Below are 24,611 nucleotides of genomic sequence, written 5' to 3'. Positions count from 1 at the left end.
TGGCACAATCTCGACTCACTGCAACTCAGCCTCCTGGGTTCAAGCGATCCTCCTGCCTCAGCCTCCCGAGTAGCTGGGATTACAGGTGCCCACCACCATGCCTGGCTAATTTTTGTATTTTTAGTGGAGACGGGTTTCACCGTATTGGCCAGGCTGGTCTCAAACTCCTAATCTCGTGATCCGCCTGCCTTGGCCTCCCAAAGTGCTGGGATTACATAGGTGAGCCACTGCACCTGGCCTATTTACATATTTTTTAAACAAACAAAATATGTGTTGCAAAACCACAGTTGTATTTTTTAAATTACATGATTGGAAAAAAAGGATATATATTAAAATGTTTCTCTTGGTGGTAACTGTTATATTCCTGTTTTGTTTACTTGTACTTTCTCAATTATCTGCAACACAAATATATATTACCTTATTTAAAAAAAATTTTGGGCCACCGGCTACAGTGGCTCACGCCTGTAATCCCAGCACTTTGGGAGGCCGAGGCGGGCAGATCACGAGGTCAGGAGATCGAGACCATCCTGGCCAACATGGTGAAACCCTGTCTCTAGTAAAAATACAAAAATTAGCTGGGCATGGTGGCATGCACCTGTAGTCCCCACTACTCAGGAGGCTGAGGCAGGAGAATCGCTTGAACCCTGGAGGCAGAGGTTGCAGTGAGCCAAGATCATGCCACGGCACTCCAACTTGGCGACAGAGTGAGACTCCATCCCCAAAAAAAAAAATTTTGGCTTAAAAATAATAGGAAAATAAATATATCTATATTACTTCTTCTTTTTACCAAATATCACTGCCTCATATTTAGCTTACATTATCATTATTAATAGCATAATTGATCGAGAGCTGGCCATCAACCAGGTTCAATACATATACTGCTTCTTCCCACAACAGCTCTATAAAATAAGTATCATTGTTTCCCACAATTTGTAAATGAAAAAATGAAGAACAGAGAGTAAATAATGTGTCTAATGTCAAAATTTTAAATTGTGGGAAAAGGATTTAAACTCAGCTCTCTCTGATTCCAATGCTTAAGCATACCTTCCTGCCTGTTGCCTTTCTTTTTTTTTTTTGAGACAAGGTCTTGCTGTGTTGCCAAGGCTGGCCTCAACCTCAGCTCCTGGGCCCCAGAAATCCTCCCATCTCAGCCTCCTAAGTAGCTGGGATTACAGACATGCCATATCATGCCCAGCCTAGCTGTTGCCTTTCTGTGACTATTGCCAAACAGCATGTTTTTGGGACTTAATTTTACCTGACTTTTCAGGATTGCCCAAAGTTCCCAACTCTTTTTGAGTATAGATTCCTTTCATAATCTGACTTTAAAAAAAGGACATAAGGTTAAAATGCACATAAGGACGAGCTTTTTCATGGCTCATCTGCGGATCCAGATTAGATCCTTAAGGTAAAACAAAGAGAACTTCAAAGATTAGCCAAGCTTCAGGGATACAGATCCAATGGGTCCCATGTAGTCAAATAAAATCACTAAATCAACAGGCGGCCAGACAATGCAGAATTGACATCGACTCTAGATCAAGGGTAAGCACAACTGAGATGTGGGAGTGTGCTAAGGTAAGTATAGAATGGGAGTGGAGACCGACAAGGCTGTTCCAGCAGTTCTAAGGGCTGGTTCACAGGGGAGACTGTCTTCCCTTCTGTGGCTTCCCAGAGGAGGTAGGGTTTGGCAAGCCAGGAGCAGAAAGGCTTCCATTAGGAAATGAAGGCTAAATTGACATTTAACTCCAGTGAAATGTCCAGAACGGGGACACTTAGTGCCTCCAGTATGTCCTACAGAGGCTCAAGGACACACAAATCACACAAGCTTGCACCATTCTTTCTCATGCCCCCTTCTCCTGGTCAGCCAGCGTGGCTTCCACATTCTACTTCTTGCTTCTAACCCACTCTTTTCTCTCCATTCTTTTGCCTCCTATCTTGGGCCAGGTCCTCATTACTCCAGGAATATTGCAACAGCCTCCTTATTGACTTGCTAGCCCCAGATTCATCTTCTTATATAAATATCGATATTTGATTCCTCTTTGCCATGTTCTCTGCTCTCATACCTTCAATGACAGGGAGGTCACTACCTATGAGGTAATCCAGTTAGTCTTTGGTAGTGACAATAACTAGTAATGATTGAATACCTATGATGAAATTGAACAGTATGAAATTGTCATTTGTGCAGAATAAAAATAATCAGTGGCAGTTTTATATGGTTTAACTTAATACTTACCAGGTGCAAAGCTTTGCATTATATTTACTATATTATCTCATTTAATCTCCAAACAACCATGTCAAATAATTCTAATTTTACAGACAAGCAAAGTGAGGTCCAGGAGAAATTAAATAATTTACACAGCAAATAACAGGCCCCAGGTCTAACTCTCAAGCTCTGCCTCTTAAGCACTCTGGATACTGTCTTCTTATAACAACCTGTATGTCTCATCTGCTGGCTTATCCTGCTCTCTGGAGCCTTCCTGAACAAACTGGCACCCTCCCTCACCCCCAACAGCCTTTCAGAGCTTCCTCCCAATTGAATACCCCCAGTTCCTTCACCATGGCTATTTGCAGTAGTGATGAATGGCCTATAGAGACCTTTACACCCCACACTAGAATTTGTGATGGCCGATCATATGCTGACCAGCCTGTTCACATTCTAGTAGGTCCTGAATTTCAGAGTGCTATTTTTTCCAAAAAGGGATGTTGCAAAACATCTCTCCTTGATACATTTGATTCCTTACTTGGTCCTATTTCTTTCCTTTATTCCCTCCTCTTTACCTCCAAATTTGCAGTCTTTTTTTTTTTTTTTTTTTTTTGAGATGGCATCTCGCTCTGTCGCCCAGGCTGGAGTGCAGTGACTCGATCTCGGCTCACTGCAGCCTCTGCCTCCAGGGTTCAAGCAATTCTCCCATCTCAGCCTCCCGAGTAGCTGGGATTATAGGCGCACGCCATCTTGCCTGGCTAATTTTTGCAATTTTAATAGAGACTGGGTTTCGCCATGTTGGCCAGGCTGGGCTCCAACTCCTGACCTCAAGAGATCCACCTGCCCCACCCTCCCAAAGTGCTGGGATTACAGGTATGAGCCACCATGCCTGGCCCAACTTGCAATCTTAAAATCACCTGTGGACCCAGCAGTTCTGCTTCTGGATATATACCCAAGAGAAATGAAAACATATGTCCACACAAAGACTTGTACAAGAATGTTCATAATAGCCAAAAAGTGGAAACAACCCAAATGTCCATCAACTGATGAACGGCTAAACAAAACAGGGTATATCTATGCAATGCAACATAATTCAGCCATAAAAAGGAATGATACTTTTCATTCAAAAAGGAATGATACATTTCAGCACAGTATGGTGAAAAAAAGGAATGAAATACTGATACATGCTGCAACATGTATGAACCTTGAAAACATTATGCTAAGTGAAATAAATCACACAAAAAGCTACATATTATATAAATCCATTTATATGAATGTCCAGAATAGGCAAACCCATAGAGAGAGAAACTGGATTAGAGCTTATCAGGGGATAGTGGGAGAAGTAAGGTTGGACTGATTGCTGATAGGTATGACGTTTCTTGTGGGGTTGATGGGAATTTTCTGGAATTAGTGGTGATGGCTATACAACACAGCAAATACGATGGCCTCCCTCACTCAAAGCCCACCTGGAGTCACGGAACTGGGAGTATTAAAGATAAATTATTCAACTCCTTTGTTTTGTTGATAGGGAAATCAAAGCCTTGAGAGAGGACGGGACTTTCTCAAAGTTACAGAATGAGTCGTTGGCATTGCTGGACCTAAAATCTCGTATTCCTCTTTCTAGTAGTACATGCTCTTTTCTAAACTAGATTACACAAGACATCTCCCCAAACTCTACTGGTAGCCCCTATTGCCAATAAAAGAAGCTTCAGATTACCAGTTTCTTCCCTGACATCTGAAATCAGGTCCATTTCATAGGTTAGTGTTAGGTGTTAGGTGACTCACTCCAAATACCAACTTATTTGTACCCACCCAGCAATTAGACTGAAGTTTTTCAACAGCCTTGCCTTCCTCATTCTGGCATGTTGAAAAATGAGATAAAAGTAGATTTTTCGGCAAACTGTTGCTTATATTTCTAACCAGAGCTTGGCGGTTCTGGTGGGCATGCTATGGAAAAGGACCTGTACTGAGCTCTTTGGGAAATCTCTTTTTAGAGACAGGGTCTCATTCGCTCAAGCTGGAATGCAGTGGCATGCTCATAGCTCACTGCAGCCTAAAACTCCTGGCTTCAAGTGATCCTCTAGCCTTAGCTTCCTGGGTAGTTGGAATTACAGGCATGAGCCATCATGCCCGGCTCTAGGAGACATTTTAGAATGGGCCAAGTTTTACTCCTATAATTCAAGGAGTTTGTCCCTGATGAAAGTACAGGTGTGCAGAAATAACACAACCTGAAATGTAGAAACTCCCCTTAGAATGGAAGGAAACCAATAGTTTGGGAGTTGTAAGTAGAAAAAGAGTCTAGTTGGTACATCAAAGAAGAATCAACAGAAGTAATGACATTCGGACAGGGTGGTAAGGGACAGGTGCAGGACACAGCAAGAATGAAGAGGCAAAACCAAAAAAGAATGAAAACATTAGGGTGAAGCTTGGAATATGTGTAGGGAAATTGTGGAAAACAAAGTATGAAGTGTTGGGGAGAAATTCTAGAGAGCTATTAATGCCAGGATTAAGAAAAAGTGTTTCATTTACTAGGCAACATGATGTTGTTGAGAGGTGGGTTAGGGGTTCGGGACAGGCACTGTCATTCACACTGGTAAAGCCTTGGAGACAAAATTTGGCATTATTTACCAAACTCCTTAGACAGCTGCACACTCTTTGGACCTAGAATTTCACTTCTAGGTATTTTCTACTAAGAAATATAGGGATGTTCATTACAACATTGTTTTTAATATTAGGAAGTTAGAAACAACCTAAATATCTAACTATGGGATAATGGTTCTCAACTGGGGTGATTTGGAAATTTCTGGAGATATTTTTGGTTGTTACAACTTGAGGCAGGTGTTTTTGGTATCTAGTGGTAGAATTTAGAGTAAACATCCTGCAACGTACAGGACAGCCTCCCACAACAGAGAATTACTGGATCCAAAATGTTGATAGTGTCAAGGTTGAGAAGCCTGGCTGTGGAGGGTAGTACTATGGTGTTCTGGTACCTCCATACAGTGAAATGCTTTGCAATCATTAAAATGAATGGGACAGGCTGGGCATAGTGGCTCATGCCTGTAATTCCAGCACTTTGGGAGGCCGAGGCGGGTGGACCACTTCAGTCCAGGAGTTCAAGACCGGCTTGGGCAACATAATGAGACCCCTATCTCTATAAAAAATACAAAAATTAGCTGAGCATGGTAGTGCATGCCTTCAGTCCCAGCTACTCAGGAGGCTGAGGTGGGAGGATTGCTTATGTCCCCGAGGTAGAGGTTGCAGTGAACCGAGATCACGCCACTGCATTCTAGCCTGGCCAACAGAGTGAGACCCTGTCTTAAAAAAAAAAAAGGAAATACCTTTGAAAGGTTTTCATGATGTAGAGTTCATAGCCCTGCCACCCTGAATGTGTCTGATGTTTCCTGATCTTGGTAGCTAAGCAGGATTGGGCTGGTTATTATTTGAGAGGAGACTACTAGCTGGCCTCCAACTTCTGGGCTCAAGTAATCCTCCTGCCTCAGCCTCTTGAATACTATAGGTATAGCCCAACTCACTTGGATCTCCTAATTCAATTAAATCCTGACATTTTCTACCTGGAGATAGCCTCAGATCCCATAGGTTGAGAGCTCAGTCCCACAAGACTCTTCCCCTGTGCCGCACCTTTGGGCCTGCAGAACTTCTGACCAGCCAGTTTCAAGGTGGGGTTCCCATGACACCCTCTTTGGGTTCGATTAATTACTAGAGCGGCTCACAGAACTCAAGGAAATTTACTTACCTTTACTGGCTTATTATAAAGGATATCACAAAGGATACAGATGAAGAGAGGAATAGGGTGAGGTGTTAGGGAAGGGATTCTGGGCTTGCACAGTCCCTGGGCTTGCCACCTTCTAGGAGTCTCCATGTGTTCAGCTGTCCAGAAGCTCATCTGAGCCCTGTCCTTTTAGGTTTTTATGGAGGCTTCATTACACAGGCAAGACTGATTAAACCATTGGCCACTGATGATCAGCTAAAGCTTCAGGACCCTTTCACCTTCTTGGAGTTTGGAGGATGGGCTGAAAGTCCCATCCTCTAATTGTGGCTTAGTCTTTCAGGTGACCAGCCCCTCAGCCTGAAGCTACCTAGGGATTACCAGGCACTGTTCAATCATTAGTACACAAAAATACATCATTCTGGAGATTCTAAGGATTTTAGAAGTTGTGTTATCTAGAAATGGTGTTGAAGACCAAATACATATATCACAATATCACAATACTGAATACCAAGGATGCATCAGGCACCCTTGCAAGGCCTAGGGAATCAACGCTGACAGGTCCCTGCCCTCATGAAGCTCACAGTATAGTGGGAGGACAGACAATAGGACAAGGAAACAAAAACAAACATGATAATTACTGATAGTAATAAATGTAATAGATAAAATAAATAGGCTGATATGACAGGCAGAAACTGGGGAGAGGGTATTTGGGGGCTACTTGGGATAAGATAACTAGAGATGACCTGCATGACCTGAAATCTGGAAGTTAAGAAGGAGATGGTGTGCAGAGAGCTGAGAAAGCGCATTAGGTTAGAGAGTTCCAGTTCTTTATGGTGGGAGTGTCTGGAAGGTTCGTGCTGCTACGCAGGCTGCCAGACTTGGGGGGGGTGAGCACTTGTGCACAGTGCTGGATGAGTGCAGTGCCCCAAGAATTTATTACACTCTACAATAAAGGAGGCAATCTGCTTCCCAGTAAAGGTCATTTATGAAGTTCAAAGTGCTAGCAACTGTCTATAATTATGCATTCCACGTGGTTTACAACATAGAGGTGCCAGGCTCTAGTGGATATAGTCATGGAAGCTAAAGTAAGTTTCATCCAGAAAGAAAAGTGCTTTGTCTCCTTCCTAGTGGGCAGGAGGGGCATTTTAATGAAGATTCTGGTATTTCAGGATTCACTGGGGTTGATAGAATGTGGACCGTTGTGTGTATTTCTTTCTTTCCTTTTCTTTTTCTCTTTTTCTTTTTGAGACAAAGTCTAGCTCTTGTCACCCAGGCTGGAGTACAATGGCGCGATTTTGGCTCACTGCAACCTTTGCCTCCTGAGTTCAAGCGATTCTCCTGCCTCAGTCTCCCATGTAGCTGGGATTACAGGCAGTGCCACTATGCCCTGCTAATTTTTGTATTTGTAGTAGAGACAGAGTTTCACCCTGTTGCTCAGGCTGGTCTCAAACCCCTGACCTCAGGTGATCCACCCACCTTGGCCTCCCAGAGTGCTGGGATTACAGGTGTGAGCCACCGCACCCAGCCCCTTGTGTGTATTTCTGACAGACAACCCTAGAAAGTACAGGCTGAAACCAGAAAAAAACACATTAAAGCACCAAGAGAAAGATGGAGTGGGTTGAAGGGAAATAGATTTTTAAAGTTAAGGCTCTGTGAAATGGGTAGAATTAACTAGAGGTTAAAAATAAAATGTTAACTAAAGATTACCTCTGAGTAACAGGATTATGGGTGATTTTAATTGTCTTCTTTGTATATGTTCAACAGTGAATATAATATGTATTACTTTTGGAATAAAGGAAAAACTGAAAGGTGTGTTGTTTTATAAGGGCCCTTAGGTTGCTAAAATTAGAGTCATTGAAATCTAAAGCTGATAAAAACTTTAATGCAAAGATTGTGACATGGGAGACTACACATACCAGATCCATATGTACATGAGGACAGCAGGCCGAGGGGCCCTGCACATTGAAAGCCCACATGGGAGAAACCCCTGGGAAGGGGAGTGGAAGGATGAGGCAAGGGGCCGGGGGATGCAGAGGCTGGCAGGCAGTCATCTCTCAGCTTCAGCCATTCCTGCCATGGGGGAATGTGGACAGAGAAGCCAAACAAATCTCCTAAACAGTAAATGTCAGTCTTCTGTGTCAGATATTTAAGAAAACTAACAGAGGTCAGAGAAGACATACCTACAGCAAGTAGATTATCCCTGTGCTGCCTTTTTGCAACCCCTGCTTTGGCAGTGCTTGAGCCCACCTCCTGCTCTATGCAGACATCTCTTCTTTGCTCTTACTAGACCAAGGTGAAAGAAAACTCTCACCTTCTCCCATCTGGCCCCACAGCATCTGGAACACACTGATCCTCATAATCCTTGTTCTTGAGAAATATTAATGACTTAATCTCCCAAGCTTGCTCCCGCTTCTGTGCAGGCCATGTCAGTATGTTTTGCAGACAAGACCCAGAGAAGTCCAGACTGGACTTGTTGCAGACTGCAAAACTGCCATTGGAAGGCCTCCGTCCCAGTCCTTCTACAGAGTAGTAGCCAGTGGGATTCCCAGCCATGGGCGAGGTGACAGCAGAGGAGGTGGAGAAGTTCCTGGACTCGAATATCGGCTTTGCCAAACAGTACTACAACCTCCACTACCGAGCCAAGCTCATCTCTGACCTCCTTGGGGCCAAGGAGGCTGCCGTGGACTTCAGCAACTACCACTCCCCGAGCAGCGTGGAGGAGAGTGAAATCATCTTTGATCTCCTGCGGGACTTTCAGGAGAATTTACAGACAGAAAAATGCATCTTCAATGTCATGAAGAAGCTGTGCTTCCTCCTGCAGGCAGATCGCATGAGCCTCTTCATGTACCGGACCCGCAACGGCATCGCAGAGCTGGCCACCCGGCTTTTCAATGTCCACAAGGATGCTGTTCTTGAGGACTGCCTGGTGATGCCCGACCAGGAGATCGTCTTCCCTTTGGACATGGGCATCGTGGGCCATGTCGCACTCTCTAAGAAGATTACTAACGTCCCCAACACAGAAGAGGTACTCTCTTCCCCATGAGAGAGAGGGCATGGGGCATTATTCCATGGAGTTCTGGGGTACAAGTGGGGTGAGGGGCATTGGCCACCAAGACAAGGCTGGTGACGTGGTGCTTCTTCTTTATTTATTTACATATTTACTCAGAATTCTTTATTTTGAAAAAAAAAATTCAAACTTAACAGAAAAGTTTGAAATAATACAAAGAACTGTATGTCTTTCATCCAAATTTATCATTCATTAACATCTTGCCACATTTGCTTTCTCTCTCCATTTTCTCTGACCCATTTGGGAGAAAGTTGCAGACATCATGCCCTTTGTCTGTAAGTACTGGCGATGCTCCCATCATTGTACTGTGGATAGGTAAGAAATGTCCCAGTTCTGGAAATACACAGTACTTCCACAGTACTTCCACACAGTACTTCCACAGTACCTCCACAGTACTTCCAGAACAAGGACATTTCTTACCTATCCACAGTACAATGATGGAATCATAGAAATGTAATGTGGATACGACACCATTATCTGCTGGGAGTAGTGGCACGTGCCTGTAGTCCCATCTACTTGGAGGGCTGAGGCAAGAGAATCACTTGAGCCCAAGAGTTTGAGACCAGCTTGTGCAACATAGGGAGACTCCTGTCTCTGCAAAAAATTTTAAAATTAGCTGGACGTGGTAGTGCACTGTGGGGGAAAGAAAGAGAGATCAGACTGTTACTGCGTCTATGTAGAAAGAAGAAGACATAAGAAACTCCATTTTGTTCTGTACTAAGAAAAATTATTCTGCCTTGAGATGCTGTTAATCTGTAACCCTAGCCCCAACCCTGTGCTCACAGAAACATGTGCTGTGTTGACTCAAGGTTTAATGGATTTAGGGCTGTGCAGGATGTGCTTTGTTAAAAATGTGTTTGCAGGCAGTATGCTTGGTAAAAGTCATCACCATTCTCCAGTCTCGAGTACCCAGGGACACAATGCACTGCGGAAGGCCGCAGGGACCTCTGCCCAAGAAAGCCTGGGTATGGTCCAAGGTTTCTCCCCACTGAGACAGCCTGAGATATGGCCTCGTGGGAAGGGACAAACCTGACCATCCCCCAGCCCAACACCTGTAAAGGGTCTGTGCTGAGGAGGATTAGTGAAAGAGGAAGGCCTCTTTGCAGTTGAGATAAAAGGAAGGCATCTGTCTCCTGTTTGTCCCTGGGAATGGAATGTCTCGGTGTAAAACCTGATCGTACGTTCTATTTACTGAAATAGGAGAAAACTGCCTTATGGCTGGAGGTGGGACATGCTGGCGGCAATACTGCTCTTTACTGCACTGAGATGCTTGTGTAAAGTCAAACATAAATCTGGCCTCCGTGCACATCAAGGCACAGCACCTTTCCTTAAACTTATGACATAGAGACCTTTGCTCACATGTTTTCCTGCTGACTCTCTCCCCACCATTACCCTGTAGTCCTGCCACATCCCCCTCACCGAGATAGGAGAGATAGTGATCAATAAATACTGACGGAACTCAGACACCAGTGCCAGCGGGGGTCCTCCATATGCTGAGTGCCAGTCCCCTGGGCCCACTGCTCTTTCTCTAGACTTTGTCTCTGTGTCTTATTTCTTTCCTCAGTCTCTCATCCCACCTGACGAGAAATACCCACAGGTGTGGAGGGGCTGGCCCCCTTCAGTGCACACCTGTGGTCAGCATCAATATGGTGACTTCCCAGGAGTAAGGGACCACCAGGCTGCCTAAGGTGGGGTGAACCAGCCCAGGTCAGAAAGGGAGCAGGTCAAACTCCCATGCTGGTTAGTAGTGGGATTGCACCTGTGAATAGACACTGCACTCCAGCCTGGGCAATATAGCAAGAACCTGTCTTAAAGAAGAAAAAATGAAAAAAAAGCTGGATGTGGTGGCTCACACCTGTAATCCCAGCACTTTGGGAGGCTGAGGTGGGAAGATCACTTGAGCCCAGAAGTTTGGGACCAGGCTGGGCAACATAGGGAGGTCCCTGTCTTTACAAAAAATTAAAAAACTAGCTGGGTGTGGTGGTGCACACCTGTGGTCCCATCTACTCTGGAGGCTGAGATGGGAGCATCACTTGAGCCCAGGAGGTTGAGGCTGGAGGCTGAGATGGGAGCATCACTTGAGCCCAGGAGGTTGAGGCTGCAGTGAGCCACGATTGTGCCATTGCACTCCAGCTTGAGTGACAGAGTGTGACCCTGTCAAGAAAAGGAAAGGAAAGGGAAAGAAAGGCAAGATAAGGAAAGGCAAAGGCAAAGGCAAAGGCAAAGACAAGGCAAGGCAAGGCAAGGCAAGCTACCATCCAATCGGCTGGGTGAAAAGGAAAAAAGAAAAAATTTGCTAAAAAATAAAGAAAAAAGATGCAACACCATGATCTAATAAACGGTTCATATTCAATTTCTGTCAGTTGTCTCAGACACCCATGTAGCGCTGTCTTTTGAGTCTCCTTGAATCTGAGACTGTTCCTCAGTCTGTCTTTGTTTTCCATGGCGCTGACATTTTTGAAGGGTACAAAACAAATCTTTTGCAGAAATGTCCTTTCATTTGGGCTTGTCTGATATTTCTTCATGATTAGGTGCAGGTCACACATTTCTGGCAGGAGTACCACAGAGGTGATGTGTTTTTCTTTGTGCTTTACATGCGGAGGCATAATGGCAGTCTGTCCCATTACTGGAAATGTAAACACTGATCACTTGGTTAAACACTTGGCTCTTTCTTCCAGGATCCACTGTTCCCTGAGATTCTACTGGCAGTTCTGACAAAGACTTCTTTGATCACCTTGGACAAATCACTCCCCCTCTCTGGATGTTGGCTTTTAAAGGCGGTAATGCAGTTCTCCACATAGCCCTCTGCCCAGGCCAACTCCCACTCATCCTTCAGAAAAAGTCATTTCCTCAGGGAGGCCCTTTCTAATCTCCCTGTTATAGCCCCAGCCCTAAGCCATTTCTCATAATAAGCCCTGGAGGTCAGGGACCAGGTCTGCCTTGTCCACCAGGCTTTTACTCCGGGACCCAGCACAGTGTCTGGCACAAAGCATGTGCTCGGTAAGCACTTGGTGTAAAAGACTCACAATCAAGCAATTATGCAGTAATTTCATTAACACTGTCTCACCCAAAAGAATGTTTGTCCTATTACAGCAGGGCCCATGAGGGTCTCATTCACTCCTACACTAGCCAAACCAGGAGCTGTGTTCTGGCATTTCTAAAATCCAGCCTTTGGACATGGTGTGATTTTGTGCTCATTTTACCTCTGGCGTTACTTCAGATTAAGCATTTTAAGGTTAAAAATAGGAGAGGAAGGGGGCTTCGGAGACTGTCTTATCCAACTGCCTTATTTAATAGGCAAGGAAACTAAACCTAGGAGAGTGTGGGCAGAGGCTTGCCAACACTCCACATGCATGAATGCAAGAATTCAAACAGGTCGGCCGGGTGCAGTGGCTCACACCTATAATCCCAGTGCTTTGGGAGGCCGAGGCAGGCAGATCACTTGATGTCAGGAGTTGGAGACCAGCCTGGCCAACATGGTGAAACCCCATCTCTACTAAAAATACAAAAATTAGCCGGGCCTGGTGGTGCATGCCTGTAATCCCAGCTACTCGGGAGGCTGAGGCAGGAGAATCACTTGAACCTGGGAGGTGGAGGTTGCAGTGAGCCGAGACTGCACCATTGCACTCCAGACTGGGCAACAAGAGCAAAACTGTCTCAAAAAAAAGGGATTCAAACAGGTGTCTTTTGGTCTTGGGCTCCTTAGTGAGATAAGCCAGACTTGTGCCTCTGTGGAAAGCATACCCGGTGGGCTCCCACATGGGCACATGGCTCCCATCATCTCCTCTTGGGCATCCAGGGGCCGGGCAATGGTTCTCCACTCAGGAGACTTTCTGGAGGACTCATCCAACTGGACTGGAGTCTATTTTCCCTTCAACTCTTCTGACTGTAATTGTAGCCAACAGGGATTGCCTCACTCATTTCTCCTCATGACGATCTATGTCATAACTGTCATTATCTCTGTTTCACAGATGATGAAACAGAAACCCAGAAAGTTTTGGTAACTTGCTCAGGATTATGCAGATAGAAAGTGGCAGACCCTGGCTGATCCAAGTACACAGGTGTTTATAACTAATTGATCACAGCCAGTTATAGATTTCTTTGTTCCCCCTCCACTCCTGCTGCTTCACTCGACTAGCCTAAAAAAAGAAAAAAGGAAAGAAAAAAAAAGGTGTCAGACTGGGAATGATTTGAACCCAGGCACTCTGACCTTGAGCTCACAATCTTTTTTTTAACTAGTTGGTTCAGCCAGGGAGTCATTACAGAGCCTTAATTCCTCTTAATTGCTCTGCTATTCTGTGCTCCCTCCTCCTCTATAAAATGAAGGCATCGCACTGGGTATTTGAGCAAGGTCATTGGATCATGTAGCAGAGAGTTAAGATCTTACGATCTAAGGTCAGATCTGGATGTGAACCAGGACTCTGTCACTTTCAAAGAATGTGGCCTTGGCAAATTGTTGAGCTTGACTGGGTTTATTTCCTATTTTATAAAATGGGGAAATAAGAGCTACCCCACAGCATTGTTGTAAAAATTAAATGAATGAATTATCTCATTAGCAGTGTTCTTGGCACACCGTAATGGCTCCTATTGGCAGCTCCCATTCCTTGTTACTATTACGACTATTTTGCTACTGTTGTTGTTGTTGTTGTTAAGGATCTATTCTAAGTGATGGATGCTGTACCAGGTTTGGGTGGAATTTGGAGAAGAATCCAGTCTTGCCCTTCTGGAGCTTTCAGTTTAGATTCTGTTTGTGGGAAAACAGAGAACATAAATGCTGAGAGCTTTTCTGTACCCTGGTGTTAAGGGATTGAGGATTCAGAATGTTTTTCTGATTCTAGAAGATCCTGACTTAACAGTTTGTGGAGCCTCTGTGCTAAGGGACGGCCTGTTGCTTTCTGTTCATCCGTCAGAGTTTACCCAGGAAACCACACCTCACCTTCCCTGGAAACTTTTGGGGCCTGAGTCAGTCTCCCTGGCCAGTGACTTGGGCCTGTGGGTGAAGTCTGTCCAGGCCAGTCAGCCCTGCATACTTGGTATTTGCATGTGTTTACTTCAGGAAATCTTACTCAATTCACGGCTCTGGGCAGAATGCAACCTTGGGCTCCAGTGGCAGAATGCAACCTTGGCCACCAAACAGTGACTGGGGCTGGGTGAAGAAGGAGAAGGAAGGTGGTGTAGACAGGGGTCTAGATTCTTTCTGGACCACCAAAAAGTGATACTCTCAGCCCTCAGCACCCTCCAAACACCTGGGAAATGGTTGCAATCGCTGCGTTGTTGAAATGCGAAATCACAAAGGTAATTCTTTTGGGCTGTAATGAACCTCCCCACCCCCTCCAAATTCCTACTTATCTTGGGAATTGCCTCAGGAAGACTTGCCACAGGACTGCCAGAAAAAATATAAGATGCCCAGTAAAGTTTGAATTTTAGATAAACAAAGAATAATATTTTAGTTAAAGAAGATCCTGTGCAATATTTTGGACACAGTTACACTAAAAAATTATTTATAGTTTATCTGAAATTCAAATTTCATTGGGAAGGCCCACTTGCCATTCAATATTTACTTGTTTATCAATCCTTTCCTCTTTCTCCTGGCAGGAAAACCCATGAGGCCTGTCTGTCTGTCCCTGTCTATCTTATTCACCACTGGCCCCTGGCACCTAGCCCAGTGTCTTGGACAGAGTGCATACTTACAATAGTTTATTGAGTGAGTGAATGACTAAATGTCAGCCCTACGCCAGCACTTCCTCTGGCTAATAAATTCCATTTCTGAAGGCTGTACCTGAGATGACCGTCATTTGTAGACCCTCTCACATTTGTTATCTGCCCCTGCTTTCCTTCATTTCCCATGAGACCTGGAACCTAGCAGGCTAGAACAGGAAAACAAAGAAAAAAAAAACTTCACAGAGGAACTTATTCAATACTCTGACTTCAGCAAAGGGGAAATTGAGGTTCAGAGTGTTTTCAACTACTGACAATGTACTGAGTGGCCCTTGAAGCCACTCATAGGACGTTTCTCCTTATCTGGGCCTCCAGGGTGGTCTGCTTCACATGCTTTAAGTCGTGGGCTCATGTTTTGCATGACATTCCACTATGCCATGAGAACCCACTGAGAACAACCTCATCTTACAGGTCTTTGCATATACAATGCCTGGCATAGTGAGTGCTCAATGAATATGAATGAATCAATCTGTCAATCAGTGAATCAATGAATAAGTCAATGAATGAATAAGTGGAGCAACTGTGCCACTTACCAGCAAGGGAGTTGTCTATAAAGTGGGAAAGGTGGCAGTTCTATTTGGCAGGGCTGATGTGAGAGTTAATGAGATAATATATGTCAGTTGTCTGGCTCTGAGCCTAGTCATTATTACTCAGTAAATAGTAGATCTCATCATGAGATGCAACAGAGCTTGGCACTGTGAATGTTTGCAAAGGGGAAATGAGGAATCTGGGAATGAGAAGTAGTGTTGCATTGCACTTTAAAATCCAAACTCAGCCAGGTGCAGGCTCACACCTGTAACCCCAGCACTTTGGGAGGCCGAGGTGGGAAGATCACTTGAGCCCAGGTGTTCAGGACTACCCTGGGCAACACAGCAAAATCCTAGCATTACAAAAAATACAAAAATTAGTCGGGCATGGTGGTACGCCCCTGTAATTTCAGCTTCTCTGGAGGCTGAGGTGGGAGGATGGCTTGAGCCCAAGAGGTCGAGGCTGCAGTGAGCCATGATGGCTCCACTGCACTCCAGCCTGGATGGCAGAGCAAGACTCTGTCTCAAAAATAAATAAGTGAATACATAAAAATGAAATCTAAACTCTTTCCCATGACCTCCAAAGCCCTGCTGGATCTGGCCCCTGCCTGCCTCTTTAACTTCCTTGCCCTCTGCTTTCCCTCTCCCTCTTTAAGCTTTAGCTACACTGATTTTCTTTCTGTTCCTCACGAGGGCCAGCCTCATTCCCATCTGCTGGCCTTTGCATGCTCCGTGCTTAGAATGCGCTTCATATACCTGGCTCCCTTGATCCGTCAGCTCTTAGCTCAGCATTACATCTTCAGAGAAGGCTCCCTACCCACCAGCCTGCCATCCCTTTCATCACTCTCTACAGCACCATCCAGTCCATTTCCTTCAAAGCAGTTGCCTCAAGCTGGAGGAAGAATGCCTAGTTGTTTACTTGCTTTTTTGTCTGTCTTGCCGTTTGAATGTAAGGTTCACTTTACATTACAACAGTAATGTTCATTGCTGTAGTTTCAGGGTCTGGAAGAGTGCCTAGCATACGGAAGACACTCTGATAATGCTAACTGAATGGATGAATCACTTTGGGCTTTCCGTAGCTCAGCCTCTGATCCTAGGATTTAAAATAAATATAAGTCGGTACAAAAGTAATCGTGGTTCTTGCCATTACTTTTAATAGTTTGAGCTAAATGGCTTCTAAGTCTCCTTCTGCCTTTGATAATCTGAGGTTTTGTGACATGGTTGTTTAGAACACTTCATATGCTGAATATACAGGGATGACAATGTTCATGTAAATGCCAGTCAATTGGCAGTTGAAGTACTCATGAGGGGAGTTCCAGGACTGAGTACCCAGTGGGAATGAGCTTTCTGGTGGATTTGGTAGCATCTGCCTTGGATGCAGGTGAGGCCCAAGGATTTGCTTTTCCTGAAAGAAGTGAACACTGGGAAACTAAAATGACTTCATGAAATGAATCTGAGCATACTCCACCTAGACATGTGCTCAGGAACTCATCAGTAGCTTAGAAAATGACACAGATACCACTTCTTGACTAATGCCTTTTTAGAGATTTTGCTTAATCCTCAAATGTTAATTCAAGTACAGCACTACAAGCTTCTCTTAATTCCTTTACCCTTCACCTGGTTTTAAACAGCTTCACTGATAATAATGCTCTTGACTATTTATTTAATCCCATTCCAACTAGAAGAAATCTATAGATGCAGAGCCTTATGCTCTGAATTCCCTCTTTCCTTCCTTCCTTCCTTCCTTCCTTCCTTCCTTCCTTCCTTCCTTCCTTTTTTAGAGACAGGGTCTTGCTCTGTCACCCAGGGTAAAGTGCAATGGTACAATCATAGCTCACTGCAGCCTCCAACTCCTGGGCTCAAGCAATCCTCCTACCTCAGCTTCCTGAGTAGCTGGAACTACAGGCGCATGTCACCACACCTGACTAATTTTTTTTTAGTTTTAGTAGATACAAGATATTGCTATGTTGCCCAGGCTGGTCTTGGACTACTGAACGCAAGCAGCACTTCCACCTTGGCCTTCCAAAGTGCTGGGATTATAGGCGTAAACCACCACGCCTGGCCGAGACTTAGTTTTAGAAAAGTTCTGTGAATTGGCTCTATGAAAAACATTTCCACTCAGAACAGCATGAGCTGTGCATGTTTGGGCTGGCCTGCCTCCCAAGCAATGCTGACAGTCCAAAAACCTCACAGTGCTACCAATAAACAGAAAGGTGGATTCTTGTAAATTTAAGAGAACAATTCAAGCTCTGTCTTTTCATCCTGACCACATGGTCCACCACAGCCTATACTGGCTTCTCTGGGCTGCATTAGGGGAGGGTTATGGAGGTGTGTGCTCCTCTATACACTCAGAGCTTCAAGCCAATCCCTTGTGACCTATATTACTATTATAGATTTTTCTGTGAGCTGGCCTGAACCTTGGTCACCCATATCTCCTGTGCTTAACATAAGGCCTGACACATAGTGGGGCTTCTACTAAGATTTGTAGAATGGGGATATCCACTGAACTGGCTGTGTGGTGCTAGAACTGGATTGTTTAAAAAGCTGAACATAACAAATTCTTTTGTTCAATGACCTAGACCCAAGTCTAACCTTATCCAGGCTTCTCTAAGAGGCAGCAGAGATGAAGGCAGGTTCTGGAGTTACACATACACACACACACACACACACAGTCTACACAATCTACACACATGACATTAACCTTCTTGAGTTACAGATCCCCCTTCTGTAAGATGGGCTACTAATGGTACTTATCTCATAGCTTATTGCGAAGATAAAAGTAAGATAATGCAGGTAAAATGCCATGCACGCTGCCTGCTAGCAACTGTCATTGTTGTACTTCCTAAAGTCTTTCCCCGGCTTCCTCTTAGCTGTACCCTGGGTTTTTATTCTGGGCTTAATTGTCATCACCTCAAGAAAGCCTTCTCTAACCCTCCTTCTCCAGGCAAAGTCAGTCCCCCACTCCCGTCCCTGGCACCCACACTGCTTTGCACACCTCTCCTCCACAGCCCTCAGTGGATTGCATCTCAGACTTTCTTCTTCTACGGGATTTTGGAAGCTTCCATGACAGATATCATCTCTGATTGCCCTGCCCCTGTTGAAGATATTCAACAGGAATGTTGAACAGATGCAAGCACCTTCATTCCCTTGTCAACAGGGGCTTTGGGCTGTTCCATTGTTCTTGCTCTTCATTTGCCTGTCCGTGCTTATCTCTGCCTTCCTTTAGGATGAACATTTCTGTGACTTTGTGGACATCCTCACAGAGTACAAGACCAAGAACATCTTGGCTTCCCCCATAATGAATGGGAAGGATGTGGTGGCCATAATCATGGCTGTGAATAAAGTGGATGGATCCCACTTCACCAAGAGAGACGAAGAGGTAAGAATGCTTTAGAGACTAAGGATAGCCATGCTAGCACATTCTCCTAGCCTGTGAAGTTTGCTGTTTGACCTGGCCTCAGTTTTCCCATCTGTAAGACAGGGAATTCACCTGATGTTCTCTGAGGGAAGCAGGATAAAATAATAGTTAAGACATTGGGCTTTGGAGTCAGGAATAGGGGGATAATTGTTCTGGTTCTGACTATATCTAGCTGTTTGCCTTGTGCAAGTTATTTAACTTCTTTGAACTTTGGTTTTCTTATTTGTAAAATGTTGATAATTTTTCAGTATCAACCTTATAGGGAACTTATCAATAAATAGTAGCTATTTTTCATGAGTATACTCCCATCAACATCAACATTCTACATTCGGTGAGTTTTACGCTCATGCAACATCTTATGAGTCTGCATTCTAGGATCCATCTGCCCAAATTGTCTCTGATGAAGCTTTGAAAATATTCAGATATTTGCTGATGGTGAAAGTAGCCAGAGGATGGATTTCTTCTTCTCACCTGCCTCCCCTCGTGCTGTTTGATTTTTAGATTCTTCTCAAGTACCTCAATTTTGCAAATCTAATCATGAAGGTGTACCACCTGAGTTACCTGCACAACTGTGAAACTCGACGTGGCCAGGTAAGGGGCTTGGGCCAAGGGAATGGACTTGACTCGTCCTTTCCCTGAAGCATTGATGTGGTCAAGACTGGCAGGCAGATGGGAATGAAGGTGCCTAGGAAGCATCATCCAGTCTCTGGCCAGCATCACGAGTGTTATGAGGTAGTGGCTGTCTGTAAAGCTGTATACCACAGTGGTTACACGCACAAGCTTCAAGTCAGATGGCTTTGATCTGAATCCCTGCTCAACCACTGCCTAGCTCTAAGACCCTAAGTGAGTCACTTAATCTCTCTATGCTTCAGTCTCCTCATTTGAAAAATAGGGATGATTATGGTGCCACCCTCAAAAAGTTGCCATCAATAGTAAATGAGATAATGCATATAGGGCAATAGTGCTCAGTTGAAGTTTCTTATTATTTTTATTAAAAACCTATGAGATAAATGAAAGGGAAAGAGCTGGGCCCAATGTAAAGCAGCCAGTTACTTCATCTCTCTGAGCCTCAGTTTGTTTGTCTACAAATGGAAGCTAATTGGACTGGGCATGGTGGCTCACACCTGTAATTCCAGCACTTTGGGAGGCCAAGGCAGGAAGATTGCTTGAGGCCAGAAGTTCGAGACCAGACTGGGAAACATAGTAAGACCCCATCTCTATTTTTAAAATAAAAATTTTAAAATAAATGGATGATAATGGGCTGGGTAAGGTGGCTCATGCCTATAATCCCAGCACTTTGGGAGGCTGAGGTAGGAGGACTGTTTGAGGCCAGAAGTGAAAACTCATTTCTACAAAAAATTCAAAGATTATCTGTGTGCAATGACGTGCACCTGTAGTCCCAGCTACTGGGCAGGCTGAGATGGGAGAATTGCCTGAGCCCGGGAGTTAGAGACTACAGTGAGCTATGATTGTGCTACTGTACTCCAGCCTGGATGACAGAGTAAGACTCTGTCCCTAAAAACTAAATAAATAAAAATAAAAACTTTAGATTTTGCGCTTCTGCCCTGGCCCTCTGCTGGCCACTCCGCCGGTGCTGTGCCTGGGCGCCTCCGTGCTCTAGGCCAACCGCCTCTGAGAGCGCCCACTCGAGCGCCCTGGGAGCCGGAGGGCGGCGGTCCTCACCGGGACCCTCCTGTGGGCCAAGGAGGACAAAAGTGTCTCTCAATCCAGCACATGCACATTGAAGCAAGTTAAAGGATTTAATATGAAGCACAGAAGCCGATAGTGCCAAATAGCAAGCAGTAGTTGGTACACATTTGGTGAGTGGGGCAGCATTTCCTTCTCCCACTGCTGCTGAGATGGCAGAAATTAGTAGAATTCGTCCGAAATGGAATATACGGAAGGCATTAGTCAGCGAATGAGGGTCCCAGAAAAGTTAAAAGTAGCACCGCCAAACGCCAACCTGGAACAAGGATTCCAAGAAGGAGTTCCAAATGCTAGCGTGATAATGCAAGTTCCAGAGAGGATTGTTGTAGCAGGAAATAATGAAGATGTTTCATTTTCGAGACCAGCAGATCTTGACCTTATTCAGTCAACTCCCTTTAAACCCCTGGCACTAAAAACACCACCTCGTGTACTTACGCTAAGTGAAAGACCACTAGATTTTCTGGATTTAGAAAGACCTCCTACAACCCCTCAAAATGAAGAAATCCGTGCAGTTGGCAGACTAAAAAGAGAGCGGTCTACGAGTGAAAATGCTGTTCGCCAAAATGGACAGCTGGTCAGAAATGATTCTCTGTACGGCATTTCAAATATAGATACAACAATTGAAGGAACATCAGATGACCTGACTGTTGTAGATGCAGCTTCACTAAGACGACAGATAATCAAACTAAATGGAAGTCTACAACTTCCGGACGAGGAGAACAAAGAACGTGCTAAAAGAGAAATGGTCATGTATTCAATTACTGTAGCTTTCTGGCTGCTTAATAGCTGGCTCTGGTTTTGCTGCTAGAGGTGACATCAGCTCTCAAAAATATTGTCTCAACAGCTGGAAATATAAAAGATTTGCAGACTTCTTTGTTTCTGTCTCTGCATTGTAAGCCATTTTATAGTCCACAAGCTGAAAATTTATTTCTTCCAGAAACTCTGGAGATAACACCTGCTTAAAATTCTCCTTTTGCATGTTTTGTAAATAGGCTCCAGTTTTGTTTTTTAAAAGGAATTTATTTTTTGCCTCTTCAGTCCACACAACTGATTCTGAATGGGAGAGAGTCTGTAGAGAACTGATTTAGAAAAATGTCTGTGAAAGAAAAACAATTATTTTGTTGTGTTTCTCAAACACTGTTAAGCAGTTTTGTTAATAGACATTTTTGCATCAACACTTCAACATTAACACTTTCAAAGTCATGGTCTGTTGCCAGATTTAAGAAACTCGAACCACCTAATATTTCATAACCTTCTTCATTAGGTACTTGTGCAGATTAATTTCTAACATTTCAGCAGTTTAATATGTGTGCAATATGTGCATTCTTTCATTTTAGTTTTGTACTTGGTTTTCTATAAAGTACGTTTTTACTCAGTTCATGTGCGAACAATTAAAAAAAACTGCAGAATAAGGTACAAATGTAGTGTATTTAATAAACTGTCAACCAAAGCAAAAAAAAAATTTAAAACTTTAAAAAAATCTAAAAGTAAAAATAGGGGATAGTTAACCTGTCTATTTCTCTGGATTATTGTGAAGGGTAAGTGAAATAAACTCCAGAGAACTTTACAGAATTGTTGTTATTCTCCAGCTAAGTGAGCTACTACTTTGCACCTCAAAATCTATGAGTATATTTTTGTATTTTTTCAGATACTGCTGTGGTCTGGGAGCAAAGTCTTTGAAGAACTTACGGACATCGAACGACAGTTCCACAAAGCCCTGTACACAGTCCGCGCTTTCCTCAACTGTGACAGATACTCTGTGGGTCTCTTAGACATGACCAAGCAGAAGGTGAGAAAACTTCAGCAACAGACATTTCCAAGAAAACATTAAACCGACACTGACTGACGGCTAGAGTCTTGGCACACATTCAATTGCACAGGGAAGAGGCTGGGTGAATCGGGATGGTTGTAGAAAGTTTTACATAGGTCTCTACTGAGGAGTATCAGCCTTTAAAGGGGAAAAGTCAATCTAGGGCACAGGTGAGCGAAAACAATCTGTACTTTCCTTAGTCATTTGGAAAGAAAAAAAAGTGTACATGAAAAGAAACTGATGAGGTGATAAAAGTCAGTGATAAAGAAGTTTCTACGTGGGTTGAGAGTCCTGGAGAAAGTTGCCAACCTCAGGGATTCTCAAAAAATGTCCTGAAAGTTGTGTGTAAAGCTTTGCTGCAATTTATCTATTCCAGAGCTCACCCAGGCAATTAAGTGGAGGCAGATGCTGATATCCGGTCCCTCACATGCTCGGGGGCCAGATTTGTGGCAGATATAGCAGCTAAGGAGGCAGAGTTCAATGTCGCTCCCAGCGATGTTTTTTAGATATGTTTTCCCAAACAACTTCCTCATTCCTCTTTGTTTATTTGCTTCTGCCTTATGAGGCTAATCATTTTCTGCCTTGAAACAGAGTTTCAGCGTTATCTAAGTTTAATATCTCCTATCCTGAAAACCCAAGGATTCCAGCCAGTTTCATTTTGTATGCCTTGTCATGCTGAGGGGTGGTGCCCAGGCCAGTGCAGACTCTCCAAGTATATTGGATCGAGTGAATACATGGATCACAGAATCTGGGGTTGGAAAAGCCCTTGGATATAGTCCAGAGGCTCCCAAACTTGGCAGTTCATCAGAATATTCTGAAGAGCTGATTAAAAAATTACTGGACGACATTTTCTGATAGTCTGCCATTTTTTACTTAATGTTTTACAAACATTTTTCCATGTCAGCACGTATGAATTCTTTTTAATGAGCCTTTATATTGAAACATAGGCCTGGCACAGTGGCTCACACCTGTAATCCCAGGACTTTAGGAGGTTGAGGTGGGAGGAAGGCTTGTGGCCAGGAGTTCGAGTCCAGCTTGGGCAACATAGTGAGACCTGTCTCTACAAAAAATAAAATAAAAATAAAAAAAGAAAGATAACATAGACACAGAAAAGGAACATTGATTATAGCTGCTGTTATAACAGTTCAGTGAGTGAAAGTTCCCATGAAACCACCACCAAAATTAAGGAACAGAACACAACAAACAGCACCTCAGCAGCCTCCTTCATACCTTCTTCAGTACCTCCCACAGCCTCCTCCTGAAAGGTTACCACCATCTGACCTTTAACACCATATTAGTTTTGCCTTTTTGCGGTTCATATATATGAAATCCTACAATACACATGCTTTTGTGTTTGGCTTCTTTTATTTATTTATTTATTTATTTATTTATTTATTTTTTGAGACGGAGTCTCGCTCTGTCACCCAGGCTGGAGTGCAGTGGCGCAATCTTGGCTCACTGCAAGTTCCGCCTCCCGGGTTCACGCCATTCTCCTGCCTCAGTCTCCCGAGTAGCTGGGACTACAGGCGCCTGCCACCATGCCTGGCTAATTTTTTTGTATTTTTCGTAGAGACGGGGTTTCACTGTTTTAGCCAGGATGGTCTCAATCTCCTGACCTCGTGATCTGCCTGCTTCAGCCTCCCAAAGTGCTGGGATTACAGGCGTGGTGTTGGGCTTCTTTTGATTCATCCTTATTGCTTCATTTAGCATGAATTCATTCATTTTTATTCCTGTGGAATTTTCCATTATATGTATAATCTACAGTGTATTTATTCATTTCCACTGTTGGTGGACGTTCGAGTTTTCAGATCTGATCTATTATGAATATTGTTATTATGAAACTTCTAGTATATTACTAGTACACAGTTGTGCCCTTTCTGTTAGGTATTTACCTAGGAGTAGAATTTCAGAGTATTAGCTTTAGTAGATATTGCCCATCTGATTTTCAAAATGGTTGTACCATTTCATACCCTTGCCAGCAATGTATCAAGGGTTTCTTCATCGATACTTGGTATTATTATTCTTAGTAACTTTAGCCATTCTGGTGAGCATGTGGCTTTATCTCTTTTGTTATCAACATGAATTCCCCTAATAACTGATGAGGTCGAATATTTTAAAATATGTTTATTGGCCAGTTTGGATGTATTATTTTGTGAAGTGACTGTTCAAGTTTTTCCTCCATTTAAAAAAATCACATTGTCTTTTTTATCTCACTGATTTGTAGGAGTTCTTTGCAAATTCTGGGCACAAGTCCACTTTCAAATACATGCATTGCAAATACAGTCACGCACCATATAACAACATTTTGATCAATGATGGCCTGCCTATACCATGGTCCCATAGAATTATAATGGAGCTGAAAAATTCTATTGTCTAGTGATGTCATAGTGCAACGCATTCCTCACATTTGTGGTGATGCTAGTATAAGAAAAAC

At 43.7% G+C, this 24,611-nt stretch overlaps 1 protein-coding gene and 1 pseudogene across 1 annotated transcript in view; both read left to right on the top strand.

Moving 5' to 3' along the window:
* Positions 1-8,481: 8,481 nt before the first annotated feature.
* Positions 8,482-24,611, top strand: part of PDE6A (phosphodiesterase 6A) — an 87,739-nt gene continuing 71,609 nt past the window's right edge. Inside the window, exons 1-4 of the mRNA XM_054488354.1 lie at positions 8,482-8,955; positions 18,469-18,621; positions 19,162-19,251; positions 22,016-22,156. Coding sequence (XP_054344329.1) covers positions 8,482-8,955; positions 18,469-18,621; positions 19,162-19,251; positions 22,016-22,156 — 858 coding nt within the window. The remainder of the gene's footprint in view (positions 8,956-18,468; positions 18,622-19,161; positions 19,252-22,015; positions 22,157-24,611) is intronic.
* Positions 20,345-21,632, top strand: LOC129036776 (mitochondrial fission factor-like; annotated as a pseudogene).

Source organism: Pongo pygmaeus, chromosome 4, assembly GCF_028885625.2.
Source record: "Pongo pygmaeus isolate AG05252 chromosome 4, NHGRI_mPonPyg2-v2.0_pri, whole genome shotgun sequence".
NCBI classification, from domain to species: Eukaryota; Metazoa; Chordata; class Mammalia; order Primates; family Hominidae; genus Pongo; species Pongo pygmaeus.
The sequence above is the reverse complement of the archived record's forward strand: the minus strand, read 5'-3'. Positions and strand labels throughout refer to the sequence as shown.